This window comes from Carassius gibelio, chromosome A22, assembly GCF_023724105.1.
Source record: "Carassius gibelio isolate Cgi1373 ecotype wild population from Czech Republic chromosome A22, carGib1.2-hapl.c, whole genome shotgun sequence".
Lineage (NCBI taxonomy): Eukaryota > Metazoa > Chordata > Actinopteri > Cypriniformes > Cyprinidae > Carassius > Carassius gibelio.
This window is the reverse complement of record NC_068392.1, coordinates 11,396,665-11,412,243: the sequence shown is the minus strand read 5'-3', so window position 1 is coordinate 11,412,243 and position 15,579 is coordinate 11,396,665. Positions and strand designations below refer to the sequence as shown.

The 15,579-nt window shown below is 34.5% G+C and overlaps 1 protein-coding gene across 2 annotated transcripts in view; it reads left to right on the top strand.

Moving 5' to 3' along the window:
• The window catches only part of LOC127943173 (TLE family member 5), a 28,540-nt gene extending 13,344 nt beyond the window's left edge, over nt 1-15,196 (top strand). The window contains exons 2-7 of one of the 2 annotated variants that reach the window (XM_052539390.1): nt 2,089-2,177; nt 5,404-5,467; nt 7,987-8,031; nt 10,147-10,209; nt 10,522-10,596; nt 11,835-15,196. In XM_052539390.1, coding sequence (XP_052395350.1) covers nt 2,089-2,177; nt 5,404-5,467; nt 7,987-8,031; nt 10,147-10,209; nt 10,522-10,596; nt 11,835-12,062 — 564 coding nt within the window. In that variant the 3' untranslated portion in view covers nt 12,063-15,196. Of the gene's footprint in view, nt 1-2,088; nt 2,178-5,403; nt 5,468-7,986; nt 8,032-10,146; nt 10,210-10,521; nt 10,597-11,831 lie in introns of both variants that reach the window. The other variant, XM_052539389.1, reaches the window with a different exon arrangement.
• Nucleotides 15,197-15,579: the final 383 nt, after the last annotated feature.

The window sequence follows — 15,579 nt, the reverse complement described above, 5'->3', positions numbered from 1 at the left end:
CTGTTGACACAAGCCTCTCTTTCATATGCAGCAGAGCACAGAGCGCTCAGGCTAAGTACACAGTTTATGTTAAAGGTTGGTCCACTCGTACTGAGAATTTCATCTGTCGAGCGCTCCCCCGCAGAGTGGCTCTGGATTTTTTCAACGCAAAAATGCAAACACTCAAAAGGAGTCAAGAACGGGTTGGCAATTTGGAAAATAACTTGATGAATCAGCTGCTCGATTGTTCAGAAGAGATTAGAGCGCCCAATAAAAAACAACCAGTCCAGCACGCTGATAGATGACAAGTGTCCAAATTTTTCTCTTTTGTTATCTTTGCTAATTTTTACTGATAGGCCTGGAGGATCAAAAATGAAAACCTAATAAATAGGTCACACAATTGTTATTATTATTAGTATTATTTCCAACTTCCAAAGATTTAAAAGTGCAAATTTTAGTCAAATTTTGACTTGTATATAAATATCTGCTTGTAGTATCTGTTTTGCTAGTATATTTTAGTGTTGTTGTTTTTATTATTATTATTATTATGCTAAAAATGGTGATTAAAAAAATATGCTATCAAAACCGTATTGACCAGTCATATCCACTGTAAAAAAATAAAATAATAATCTCTGGAAGCTGGTTAATATAATAATTATAATAATAATAATAGTATTAGTAGAAGTAATGGTAGTAGTCGTGATAATAATCATAATTAATCATCAAAATAAATTGTTTATTCGGTTTCTTTTTTTTATATAAAAATGCACATGTTAGTCATATTGTTGAATTCAAAACATCATGATTATACAAATCTAGGCTAATCTGACTATGAATTGTTTTTTTTGTTAATATATATAAAATAAAATAAAAATTAAGTTAATTGCCAATAACTAAAACTGGAATTAAAATTAATAATAAAAAACGTATACACTATAAACAAAACAGCAACAACAAAAATTGACAAAGAACTCAACAAAAATTGCTAAAACTTTAAAAGTAAAATGGTGTATATATATATATATATATATATATATATATATATATATATATATATATATATATATATATACATATATATATACATATATATATATATATATATATATATATATATATATATATATATATATATATGTGTATATATATATATATATATATATATATATATATATGTGTGTGTGTGTGTGTGTGTGTGTGTGTATATGTATACGTGTATATATATATATATATATATATATATATATATATATATATATATATATATATATATATATATATATATATATATATATATATATATATATTAAAATATTAATAAAAACGATAATAGTGTCTCATTTACAATAAGAAATTATACATAAAAAAATAATTCCACAAAATATTGGTCTGTAACAAAACTTGAATCATATGTTAACTCGCGAACCGCTGTGACCAAAGGTTTGAGCTCATTTGACTCGTGTCTGTGTGAACTCAAGTCAATTCTACTGTCAAAATAACATTTCTACTGTAGCACATTTCTTCACATTTTCAGTAGCCAGAATTTGAAACATTGGCAATAGCAGCGATCGTCCTGGGGTTTCTTTTTTTCAGCATTACTAAAATTACATTGAAAGCTGGAAGGCCTGCATTCATCAAAATTCGAGTATGGCAGTTACTTATTGGGAAAACCGCCAACATATCACCAAGTCTAGGAAAAATCCACCCTGAAAAGCGCGAAACAGTTGCAATAACATCTGCATTTTCCCTACAGGTGTGGCCCCCACACTAGGGAAATAAGCTCACCTGCAAGCAGAATACATGTAATTCAAAAACCTCGGGGATGTCGCGCTCCAGACATGACAGACGCCTTCTAAATTATGAGTTTTGAATGTTGCAGAGCAGTAAGCCTTCGAGATTTCTTTTGCTGCTTTTTTTATTCAGTACACTTGAATTCACTCTTGATTACAAATCTCCCTGTGTTTAGAAAGCCCCATCTGTTTTGGATGGATTTTTCTGTTCTTGGCATTGAAAGCGCAGCTCTGGTCCGTCCCTTGGATGCCCAGCTGATGCTGCGACACACGTTTTCTGAATAATGTGATTGACCGCCGTAAATTACTTTCGTTCCAGGCTTCATCGCAGCAGCTGAAGTTCACAACGTCAGACTCATGCGACCGCATCAAGGACGAGTTCCAGTTCCTTCAAGCACAATACCACAGGTACACACACACACACTTTCAGTACCTTAAAGCAATAGTTCACTTAAAAATTACAATCTGGCATCATTGATTCACTCTCGTGTATATTTGGCTTAAATAAATATTAATTCCAGTTTTAGTACTTGGACAATTTTTCATTTAGTTTAATTTTTAAAGTGTTTCATCTAGTATTTATATTTTATTTCAATTATTGGAAATTTTAGTTGAAGTTTTATTTAAGACTAAAACCCTTTTCTGTTGAACACAAAACAAGATTTTTTTTAAGAATGTGCTGGTTGCCATTTTATAATGGTGGACTGAAGCTTTCAAGATTGAAACGTAGCGATGTCTAGTCCGTGAATGAATCATTATTTGGAGTCCGAATTGGTTCATTGAATCGGCTGATTTGGTTGTCTGAATTAAAATATTTTTTTTCACAAATCTGACTAATTCAGTTCAGTTGAATTCACTCAATGATCCGGTCGAAGCATGTATTCATGGCCCATAATTCATGAGTCGTCTTGTGTTTTCCATTAATAGAGCCAGTTCTTAAGAGTCATTTGTCCTGGAATCTGATTAAAATAGAAAAGAACAACCAGCACAATACGAGTCTGCAAATAATGATTCATGATTCAGTGAGTGAGTCAGATGTCTGTTATAGCGAGGTCATTCTGTGAAGGAATTGCCGTATTGATTTTGACCCATGTCTTCCATTTTGATACTTGAAAAGAACAGGTTTATAAGGTTCTTGAGTCTAACTATAGAAGAAAAGAGCAACCAGCACATTATTAGTTGGAAAGTAATGACTCGTGATTCAGTGAGTGAGTCGGATGATAATTTGGTAACTACTGATTCAATTAATTCTGTGGAGGAATCAACAGATTGACTGACCATTAACTCATGAGTCTTTTATTGCACGAATCAATAAAAGAACCAGTTCATAAAAGTAATTTGTTCTTGAATCTGGTAAAAAAAAAAAAAGAGCAACCAGTAATTACAGGTCGTAAAGTAATGACTCGTGAACTAGTAAATCAAAATAATTTAAAATCAAGTTAATTTAGTAACTGCTCTGATTCAGTGAGTACATTTTGTGAAAGAATCATCAGACTGATTCAGTCCCATAACTTGTGAGTCATCTTGTGCAGTCCATTAAAAGAACCAGTTCGTAAGAGTCATTTGCTCTTGAATCGGACTTCACTAGAAAAGAGCGACCAGCACATTATCAAAATGTCTCATTTTGTGTTCCACAGAAGAAAGCAAGCAAGCAAGCCATATAAGTTTAGAACCACATTTTTTTTTAACCGTTTCTTCAAGGCAGTGCTCTACAAAGCACCGTGACTAAACTCACTATTAGCAGGCATATTTTGTTTAACGCTTCTAACAAGCTTCCCCAATGCCTTTATTCCCTTGCCGATTAACATGGAGCGGCTACTGTGATCTGATCCGTCTGATGCTTTGACTGTAGACGAGACGGAAGTCTCTTTTAAAGACACAAAGACGCTGCTACTGTCCCGTCTTTAAGGCAACTTGTCTTTCCCTCCCTATTCCCATGACAACAAGCAAACCCTCATTTAACCCTGATTCACAGAAGAATAGGTCCTACTTTTTCTATGTGTATTCAGAGCATGGATTCGCCGCCATTGACTTCACTTGAGATTCAAAAGACAAGGGCTTTTTTCTGGTGCCGCGTTCAGCCTTTTAAAGGAAATGTACTGCAGGCGCTCCCCAGAGCCTCGCCCGAGCTGTCGTTCCCTGCTACAAATGCACAAATAGATCAGGGAATACATAAATCAAAATAAGGATGACAGCAGGAGCGATTTGGAGGCGGAAAGAAGCGGCAATAAAACTCCATCAATGTGTCGTTTTTTTGCCGTCTCTTTTTTTTTTTTCTGCGAGAGCATCTTTGGAAGCTTCAGGAGGTCTCGGCCAATCAGTGGCTGGCGTGGCCAATCACAGGTAGCCTGGCAGCAGGGAGGATGGTCACCATGGCAACCCCCAATATATGTTACACAGTCATAACAGCCCAGGATTTTTGGGATAAGTGGAAGCAGCAGACTGGGGTGGTATGAAGAGACAGAATGCTTGTCGCACGGAAACAAAACAAAAACCTCTAGTATGTCGTGGCACTATCTATAGATCAGATATGGTTTCTTGGCTTGTTTTCACCCTTACATTTTCTCATGCAACACTCTTTTCCACATGGAACTTCTAATTGGATTTCCCAACATGCTGAAAATGTTTAATCAAGTTTTGGTTTTCTTTGTGAACAAAAGCAGTAATGAGTCTTGAAAGGCTAGATTAGCTGCGGTGCTCGTGTGGGACATTCTGGTTCGATTCCATTCGGCATTGTATGAAAATATATATATATATATATATATATATATATATATATATATATATATATATATATATATATATATATATATATATATATATATATATATATATATAAGAAATTACGATTATTTACAATTAATTTATCACACAAATATTTGACTGATTTAATGTTCTCTAATAATTTCTTTCTCTAGGTAAATAATGTGTTTCCTATTTTATTTATTTATTTATTTACACAATTTAGCGCAATTTACAATTTTTTTTTTTTTAATGTTGCTGATTTGGGGTTCTGCTTTGGGTTAAAGAAAGCCATAACTAAAAAAAAAAAGATAATAATATTTTATATATATTATACAATTAATTCATTTACAGGGGTGTAAAATATTATAAATTTTACTTGATTACTGTACTATTATTATTTTGGGGATTTTTTTTTTTACTTTGGATTTTTTGGACTTTTTTTTTACAATTTAAAGTTGTGCTTGTTTACTTAAGTATGTTTTTGGCAGGATAATTGTAATTTTAATTAAGTGAGAGTACAGATACTCAGAAATTTTACTTTAGTGTATTTTTTATACCCCTGTTGATTTATATATTTTTTAAAAATCTACAGATTTAATTGTTCTGAAAGCATTTTCTGCCATTTTTCTAACATCCACTGTTTTACTTACGAACACTGTTGCTCAAAATCATCACAAAACCTAAACATGCAAAATGATAGAAAGCCAGGTGGCTTTTTGATTGGCTTATGACTTGATTGGCCATACCAGTACCAATAGAATGTAAAGAAGCCCAAAATCTTAAAAATATAGCTGAAGCATTCTGAACTCTCCAGTCTCTGTTGCATAATATATATCTGGTGTCTTCATTTTTTTTCTTCCATTGACCAGTCTTTGTTTTCTCTCTCCAGTCTGAAGCTCGAATGTGACAAGCTGGCCAGTGAGAAGTCAGAAATGCAACGTCATTATATCATGGTAAGTCTGCACAGAACGTGCTCTCCTCCAGTGGGACGTGCCTTAGGATAGATGTGCCGGAACATATTCACATCCGCCAGAAACTAACCTAGCCCTTACCTGTCTGATTCCATTGTGTCTTATTCTCTGTCTTTTCTGCTGCTCTATTACCATTCTGGACCTCCTGTCCACCCGGAGGCAACATGCATCTGAATTTATAATTTTTTTTTAAAGGGGACATCAGTGGCATAGCTGGCCTCACTTGGTATTCTAGGCAACTTTACTAAAGGAATTTATATTACGTTTTCTTTATTTACTTGTTTAATTATTTACTTATTACAAATCTGATGGTTCTTTATATATTACTTTTTACTATTTTATATATAGAATATTTTCTTATTTACAAACAACTTTGTAGTTTGTGTGTGTGTGTGTGTGTGTGTGTATATATGTATACTAGGGCTGTCAAATGATTAAAGTTTATTTTTATCAAATTAATCAGAATTTTCAGTGGATTAATCAGGATTAATCACTATTTGCAATTACACCTGAATCCTAACCATTTTTTTTTTTTCTGAAATGCATACCAAAAGATAAATTACAGGACACAGATACATAATTTTCATGTATTGATTCATCAATATGTGGTTCTTTTTTTCTGAATTTCAAAAGTTTAACATTTACTTTTTTTTTTATCACTGCCATTTAACTACAGATAGTGTAAGAGTTTTAGGTGAACCAGTGGTTAAATATAGCCACATATCTATGAAATTATGCATAGAGAAACTCAGAAACACAAACATGCGCCACCATCACATAAGCAGCACTCTTGTTTTTAGGAGGTGTTCATTTGCTCTGCTGCAATACTTTAGGATCGATATTTTCACGTTCTGAAGGCTTCAAGTGCCAGTAAAACCAAGTAAAAATGCATATGCTTTTCCAAACAGCTGTAATTTTCGCTGCATTGCATGTAGGTGTTCTGCACATGCGCAGTGTGAAACACAGGACGTTTTAACAGGAAGAAGCTCCAGCGTATCAACTGCCAAAGTCGTCTCTGTTTATCGAGCTTGGCATGAATGTATTTGAGAGTAACTGGGGTAAAACCTTAAGCTTCTTTGGTGTTTTCGTCGCAGCGAGTTTTTTACTATCTTGAGAATTCAGAGATCGACGAGACTTTCCTGAACTGAATAATTTGTCACACTGCGCATGCGTGAAATGTTTTAAAAAATTTGATGTAATTAACAACAAACAACTAATTAACGTCGTTAACGCACTATTTTTGACAGCCCTAAAATATATATATACATATATTAGTATATGTTTGTGTTTTTCAGTTAAGTGATTCTTGCAGTATGTATTGGTTGTTTATATTGTTACATTATATTATATGATTTAGTTTTTATTTATTTACAAATGGCAGTTGTTATTATATATTATTTCTCAGTTTAGAGTTCTTATGTGACAGTTCTTACCTTCTTAGTCTTATTATATTCTTTATGATATGGTTGTTTATTATGTTATATTTATTTGATTTATTTACTTATTTACAAAAAACTTTGGCTCTTAGAAATGTTATATATGTATATGTATATATGTATGTATATAATTTACAAATGGTTTAGTTGTAGTTATGTATATTTTCAATCTGTGGTGATTTTTCTATATATATATTTTTATATTATATTTTTACAAATAAATACATTATTTAATTTTTTTATTACTACTTTTATTATTATGTTTTATATTGTTAAATTTGTAATTATTTATTAATTATCAGGTCTTATATTTGGTAGTTCTCACAGTCTTATATTATTTTATATTGTTATTATATTTTTATTTTGTCTATTCATTTATTTTTAATGCAAGTATATTTTTTTTAAGAAGCTGCCATCAAATTCCATTTTTCCCAAATAATCTTTCCATCTTGTATGATCTGACTTAATCTGCTCCCTGGTCCTCCACCCCCATCCCTTCCTTTTCTACCTTGTCTGCCGTTCTTTCTTTTGTCCATAAACTCTGCTCTCTCTTCTCCTCCATCCCCCCGGTGATATTCCCTCCCCTCCGCTCTAACAGTGTTGTCTCCGGCTCGAGCCTCATGTTGCCGTCTGATATTCCGCCTCTAATTGATCCGTCGAGCGGCTTAATCTCATTTAATCTGTGCGGCGTTGCTCTCACGCGCATCAGCCGGAGCGCCCTCCCTCCCTCTAATAGCCTATCGGGTTCCCCCGCTCTGTCCGCACCCGCTGGAATATGGGGAGGGTGGGCGTCTGCTTTGCGTGGGTGGTAATTGCTTTAGGGACCTACTGCTGCTTGGCAAAGCCGACCCTGATCTAACTCTGGCTCCATCACTGATGCTCCCTGCTCTTGTTCAGCGGCCGAGCGTGTGTTGCACTGCTCGTAGACGTGTTGATGATGAGTGAGGCCAACACTTCAGCACCAGTACGCCCGCACATGTTACGCCGAGGTCCTAGATGTTCAGTTCTGTGTATTAGAGCTGTAATACAGCATGTTTATGTCTGACTTGCTTTATTTCTTTGCAGTACTATGAGATGTCCTATGGGCTGAACATCGAAATGCACAAGCAGGTGAGTTCGTCTAATATGAATAACGCACATCCCTGAGAGGCAGTTTACACGCTCAGATTTTCATCTTCATCACTTTTGCTCCATGTTTTTGAATGCTGGTACTTTAGTCTGTGCACAGAAGTGTCAGTGGGGTATCAAACTATGCCTTAACAATTTATGAAAATTGGTTTATTCATGGCCAGCTTTGTGGCTACACTTTCTAGGGCATGGTAGCTGGGATATATTTTTAATGAATATGGGACACATTTGATGGACAGCTGGTCTGAAAAAAAAAACCCTGAACACTAAAATATGAATAAAAAGAAAATTAAATGTAAAAGAAAATTTCAGTCTATAGGAAGTAACTTTTTTTGACTTTTTGTGCCAGACCTGCTATTACATTTTTTTTTTTAAATGTTATATATAATTCTCAAATTTATTTACAAAACAAATGATACAAAACAAATGATTTCAAATACAATTTAATATTTTTTTCTGAAAAAATAAATAAATCCGTTTCCACACAAAAAAAGACTGTTTTTAACATTGATAATAAAAAGAAACGCTTCTGCTGCAAATCATGCAAATGATTTCTGAAGGATCATGTGACACTGAAGACTGGAGTAATGATGCAGAAAATTTAAATTCAAAACAGTTAATTTAAATTGTAGTCATATATTTGTAATAAATGTATAAATAAGGATATCTGAATGATGCAGTAATTGAAATGACTTCATTTTCCACAAAATAAGAAACGCAGCAATGAGTGTTACTCTTCAGAACCTTGTAATGTCTATAGATTCATCTGTATGTGGACGACACTTAGTTAGACTGACTGACTGCATGTGGAAATCTAGGCACGCACCATTGCCACTGCTCCAGTCTCACGAACACAATTCATCAGTCCCTGCCCCTTTATGTGACACAGGTGAAATATGTTTTTAAAAAGTCAGCCAGGCACAGAAGAGAGTGTGTGCAAGACAGAAATACAGGGCATGAATGCAAAGAATAAAGCATGCCAGTGTTTGGTATGCAGTCATTTCTCTCTCTCTCTCTGTCTCTCTCTCTCTCTCTGTCTCTCTCTCTCTCTCTCTCTCTGTTTCTCTCTCTCTCTGTTTCTCTCTCTCTCTGTCTCTCTCTCTCTCTCTCTCTCTCTGAAGTGTCAACATGGCAGGCTTTTGAAACAGGGTTATTGTTGCCTCTCTCTTTGTCCCACTGCATGTTTTTTTTTTTTCACTTTCATTCTCTCAAAGGCATTTTCAGTATTCAGAAATTTCACGTTTTCCTGATAAGAGCTTTCCATTCATAATATCTTTGTGCTTTTTTTTTTTTTTGTAGCTAAATATGTATTTTACACACATATAGTACTTTGCAAAAGTCTTAGGCCACTAGTATTTTCACCAAAACAAATGTTTTTAAGTCAGTTATTTCTATCTTTTGCTGTAGTGTGTCAGTAGAAAATATCAGTTTACATTTCCAAACATTTATTTTTGCCATTAATTCTAATAATCCAGTAAGATTTTTGTCTGAGAACAGCCAGTGCTCCACACAGATCTGATCTCACCTTCATCAGTCTGTCTGGAATAACATGAAGAAACAAATGAAACTGAGACAAGACTCAATCCAGGAGAACTGTGCCAGTGTCTTCAAGAAACCTGCAAAAGTTTTTAATAAATAAATAAGCTTTCCATTGATGTATAGTTTATTAGGATCAGACAATATTTAGCATAGATACAACTATTTGAAAATCTTGAATCTGAGGGTGCAAAAAAAAAAATCACCTTTGAAGTTGTCTAAATGAATTCTTAGCAATGCATATTAGTGATCTAAAATCAAGTTTTGATATATTTACGGTATGAAATTTACAAAGTATCTTCATGGAACATGATTTTTACTAAACATTCAAATGATTTTTGGCATAAGATCATTTTGATCATATATAATTATTATTATTGGATTTTTTGTATTTGTAGTCAGTTATGTACTCTGTCAAGAAGGACTGTTTATATTTTTGCAGCTGAGCTACTGTAGGGATTTGTGACTACTTTAAAAGTGAAGAATTTACTGAACAGAAGTGTGTGTGTGTGTGTGTGTGTGTGTGTGTGTGTGTGTGTGTGTGTGTGTGTTTCCCTGCAGGCAGAGATCGTGAAGAGATTAAATGGGATCTGTGCTCAAGTCTTGCCTTACCTGTCTCAAGAGGTACAGAGAGATTGCAGCGTTACCTCAACATGTCGTTTATAGCATTACTCCTTTCTTAAAGACTCACTGTTAGTTTGATTTGTCATCATATTCATGATATTGCATATGTATGCATATATAACTGATTTGAACAGATTATATTGAAAAATCTTTACATCCCTATAAAATCTATACAGCCTAAGGGCTCGGTGCACTTATTTGGAGGGCAGGTATTTATAGTGTAAATGCATGATTATGTTCACATGATTGTAATGTGAATGTTGGAACATGTTGTACAAGATGTAATGTGATTTTTGTGTGTGTCTATTTCAGCACCAGCAGCAGGTTCTGGGGGCGATAGAGAGAGCCAAACAGGTCACCCCACCAGAGATGAACTCCATCATACGGGTAAACAAACTGTGTGTGTGTGTGTGTGTGTGCGGCTCATGTGGGCCCAAATGCAGGTTTGTACAGTAGGCTTTGTTTATGGAAATGCATATGAATTAATTTATGGCGGTCTAATTATGTTTAACGAAAGGCATTATTAATGATTTTATTGTGTGTTGCTGTAGGGATTGTTTAATAGTCATGTTTGCATTTATATGACTTTGCATTTGTTAATTCTGTCTCTTATAAATGTAAGTTTTAATTCTAGCATGCTTTATTGGCATGACAAAACTATACATTCATATTTTAAAAATATCTGCAGCTTTTGCTTCGTACAAGTGAAAATAACGCAACAAACAATACAAAGTCGAAAAACCGTGCAATTTGATTAATACTACAAATATGATAAATTATAAAATAAATTATCTAATAAAAGGGGATTTTTCAGCAGCCTTCAGAATAGAAAGATAAAAGGAACAGCATTTATTTGTAAAAACATCTTTTTGTAACACATAAATGTCTTTACTGTTTCTGCATTAGGGCTGTCACTTTTTTTCGATATTCGAATATGCATTCGAACATGACGTGAAATATCCGTAATCCGTGTAGCGCATTTTTAACAGTCTATGATTAGACCGTTTGTTTTTTATTTTATTTTTTGCCATCTTATCCAGTAGAGGGCACTGTAGACGTATTGTAGCGTAGGCCCATGACCAAATCAAGTGGAAAAAAGGCACGTCTGTGCGCTCCGAAAGTGTGTTCTCCACCGCGGGGGAACATTGTTAATAAAAAGAGAGCGCACTTAATCTAGATCAAGTTGATAGACTGGTGTTTCTTGCAAACAATATTAAGAAATGAATTAGGCTAGGCTATATGCCTTACTCCTGGATATTCAGATATATTCGAATATATTGCATGATATACGATATCCATTAGAATCAGATTTTTCTCAAAGTGACAGCCCTATTCTGCATCATAGCAGAGTATTAATTTAATACTTATATAATTTACTCATAATAAATTATTACTTATATTTATGGTTTATTAATTAAAAAACTTAATTGAGCCCCACATTTTTGAATGGTAATGTGTGTATATATAGATTTGATACATTAATTTAGAATTGGCAAATTTATGGCTTTATTTGTGGTTCATCCAGAAATACTTTAGAGCTGGAACTATATTTTGCAGTAATGTTTTATAGTAAAAATCAGCTAAGAAATGACGTAGGTAACAACACTGTGTGTGTTCTGTAGCAGCAGCTCCAGGCTCACCAGCTCTCTCAGCTGCAGGGGCTGGCGTTGCCCATGACCCCTCTTCCTCTCGGCCTCAGCCAACCGGCCGGCCTCCCCGCTGTCACCTCCAGCTCTGGCCTCTTCTCCCTCTCCAGCATCCTGGCCTCTCAGGCCCAGCTGGCCAAGGAGGATAAGAGCACACGCGAGACCTCCGACAGCCACCGCGAGGAAGACGGAGACAAGTCCGACTAGTCACCCGCCAAACCTGCTCCTTCATCCAATCATCATCCAGAGCTCCATGTAGAGCAGAGGCACTTGTTTCCCAGTTTTTTCACCTTTTTCTTTTCTTTGTTTTCCACTTTCCTTCCATCTTTCTACCTTCCCTCTAAATTGCTTCTGTGTTCACATGCCTAATGTCATTCGTTCTGGTTTATTCCACCAGCTCTCTGTATGTATTTATACAAATCCACCTTTTTATTGTTACGGAAGCTTGATTTTGATTTTATTTACACTATTTCTTGCCTGCGTATATGTATATATCTATATATATATATTGTATATTTCTTACGCTCGTTGTGGAAATGGTCTACAAAATGGTGCGACCGTTAATGGACCATCGACCCTTCAGTAATAATTCCTCTGTTTTTTTTTTTTCTGCTCACTCTCTTCCTTTTAAAATCTTTCACCTTTTAAAGCCACAATCTACAATAACGGGAGTCAAAAGCACTTTGGCCCCAGGCAGTAATTCTGAGACTAAAAGCAACTTTGAATCTAAAAACGTAGCCGCGGCATAATCCATTTAGAGTTTAAAGGATTGGTGTTATGTTCAAAGTCATGGCTGTTGCATCTTTCCTACCTTAAAGGGACAGTTCAAGTTAAAATGAGGATTTGTTTAATTTTTATGTCTTTCCAAACCTGTTTGACTTATATTCTTCTGTGGAACACAAAAGGAGCTATTTTGTAGAAGGTTTGTGCTGTTCCTTTCTGTACAATAAAAGTGAATGGTGACAACAGGCAGCAGGGAACATTTATAGTAAAGAACTTACATTTCTCACACAAACTTCTTCTGAACACTTGGAATATAGCACGAGTCATATGGACCAGTTTAGTTTAACAAAAAAAAAATAAGATATTCAAGTATGATTCAAGTATTATATTCCAAATGTTCTGAATCAATTTTTTGTGAGAAACAGACATTAAAACCGAAATTTCAGTCGTTAAAGTCAAAAATTTAAGTCATTTCACTTTAAATTTTTGCTTGATAGCTGTGCTCACCATTCACTTTAACTGTATGGAATAAAAGAGAGGAAGTTGAAGGTCAAGGTTTTGTAAATGATCTTCATGTCAGTCCTAAACTGTTTGACTGTTTCTTCTGTGGAATTCAAAAGATGTTGTTTTGAAGAATGTTTGCGCTGCTCATTTCCATACAATAAAAGTAAATGGGGACCCAAGCAGTCAAGAACAAAAATCATTAGAAAAGTATCACAAAACTAATCCATTTGACTCGTGTACTATATTCCAGGTGTTTTGAAGCTTTTTGAGTGAGAAACTTAAGAAATTAAAGATATTATCTTCTGGAAACTTTGCTTCATAGCTGTGGTCACCATTAACTTTCATTTTAGTGATGCAGGTTTGGAAGGACACAAGGGTGAGTAAATGGTGACAGAATTTCCATTTTAGGTGTGAACTTACCCTTTAAACTGCTTGATGAATTATTTTGAAACGACGAAAGAACATTTGTACTACGCCCTTCAACGTACTGTATATCAATCTACCCATTTGCCTGATTTCTTATGTGTTTGGAGGCTGTTGTGCTGTCTTAGACAGATAATATCAGATGAATCCCTTGAGATGCTAGCTAGCCTGCTGATCGTCTACATGGTGAGAGTCTTGTTTTTCTTAGAAGGCAAGTTGTGAGAATAAGAAATAGGGAGCACCTTCTTTAAACATTTTATTCACTGTTTTGATAGCACTACAGGAACAGGAAGTATGTGAAATCATAAGTATGATTTAAAACAAGCCCTCCCAACAGACAAACAAACAAAAATTCTTCTAGCCTTGTATGTTACCTTAAGTGGACTTAAGGTAAAGGCTAAGTTTTGCAGTTATGTTATTCAGTCTCCCAGTGTCATGTTGTATTATGTAGTATGTAATTCTACCAAGAGGGGGCAGTAAGTCCATAGCAAGTCCACACTAACACCCTCAGGGTCATATTAGTTTGGAGTTGGTCTATTTTGAGTGTCCTATGTTGATTTTTGCAAACATATTATATAAAATATGCTTCTTTTGACCTGCCCAAAAATAAATAATTGGTCTAACATTTATTCAGTCCGTAGTAAGCATCAAGTAGTCATAGATTATGTCGCATTTTTATGCCAAAGTACACATCACACTTTATCTACTCGGTTTTCTTATTTGGTTCAGTCTGGAAATGCAAACCAGACTCTTAACACCTTTTTTTCCCCTTCTAGGTCTATGCTTTTTGACTGTGGTTGTATGGATGCTTTTGATTTGGTTTGTCCAAATGTTGCCGTAATGGACACCTTTTATAACATAGATATCTTACCATATCAGATTCAGGAGTGAAGCTGCTTCCTTGTACCTTGTCTTTAATGGGACGGTGCTCTGTTTTCCAATTAAAAGTTAAACAGTGCCAACATAAGAAAAAATGTAAATGAAAGGCCACCTGATGATATCGTAGTGCTTTCAAAACAAATCTGCTCATGCTTTTTTTTTTTTTTTTGTGGGAAATGTTTTTGCTTTTATTCTGCTAATGTATTTATGAAAGAAGTGCCAGGATTTATCCTTGTGGCTTGCTCCGTATGCTCAAATCTATCTGTTGAAACTTTTTTTCGTTAAATTAAGGACATAAAATTTAGTGGTCGCTGCGTAACTGTTAAGAGTTCAGGATCAGATCTAGCCAAATGCAAAGTGTTTTGTTATAAAGATGGGCCGCAGGTGTACTGTATGTGTACGTTATACATATACCTACAGCTTTGTGTGCAAATGGATGCTTTTGTGTCAGTCTGGAATGATATGTCTGTGTTTTAGAGGACTCTTTACTCATGAGGCCCTTTAGAACAGGTTGTCGCCCCATCCTTTCTTTCTTAAACTTATGACACCCATCTCCTCCCAGAATTCATTGCTTGCCTTTTGCCATTTGTTTAAAGCATTGTAAGCATTCTGTGCTATAAAAGTAATTTCGTTTGTTTTTCAACTCCTAATTTTATGTGTATTGTACAACATACAGTGCAAAAATAATTGTGTTATAAAATAGCTTCATTCCATATTAAAACAAAGTACATAAACATTTACTATACATAAATTGAAATTTCTGCAGTAAGGAAATGCTTCTGGTGCCTTACAAATAAAATCAATCAAATCAATGTAGAACATGTCAATGTTTTTGTTGCTGTTGTTTTTGTTTGTATGCTTATGGGAAATAACATCGCAGGTATGAAGAAATATTGTTTTCTGACAATGCGTTTTCTTTCCTCCTTTATTTTTTGGAATCTACCAGCAGCTTTGTTGATAAAGTTTTGTTTCTTACACACGTAATTCTCTCACATCTTTACAAAATTTCATACTTTTTGTCATTAAGGATTTTAGGCCAAACAAATGAAAACTATAAAACTATATATATAGAATATTAAGAGTTGTATTATTAGAAAAACGATTTGTTTGTTTGGTTATGCTTAAAATAAACAAAATGACATACCCCATTTCAGAACAGCGTATTTAACAAACTTAGCAAGATATTCTTCACCTT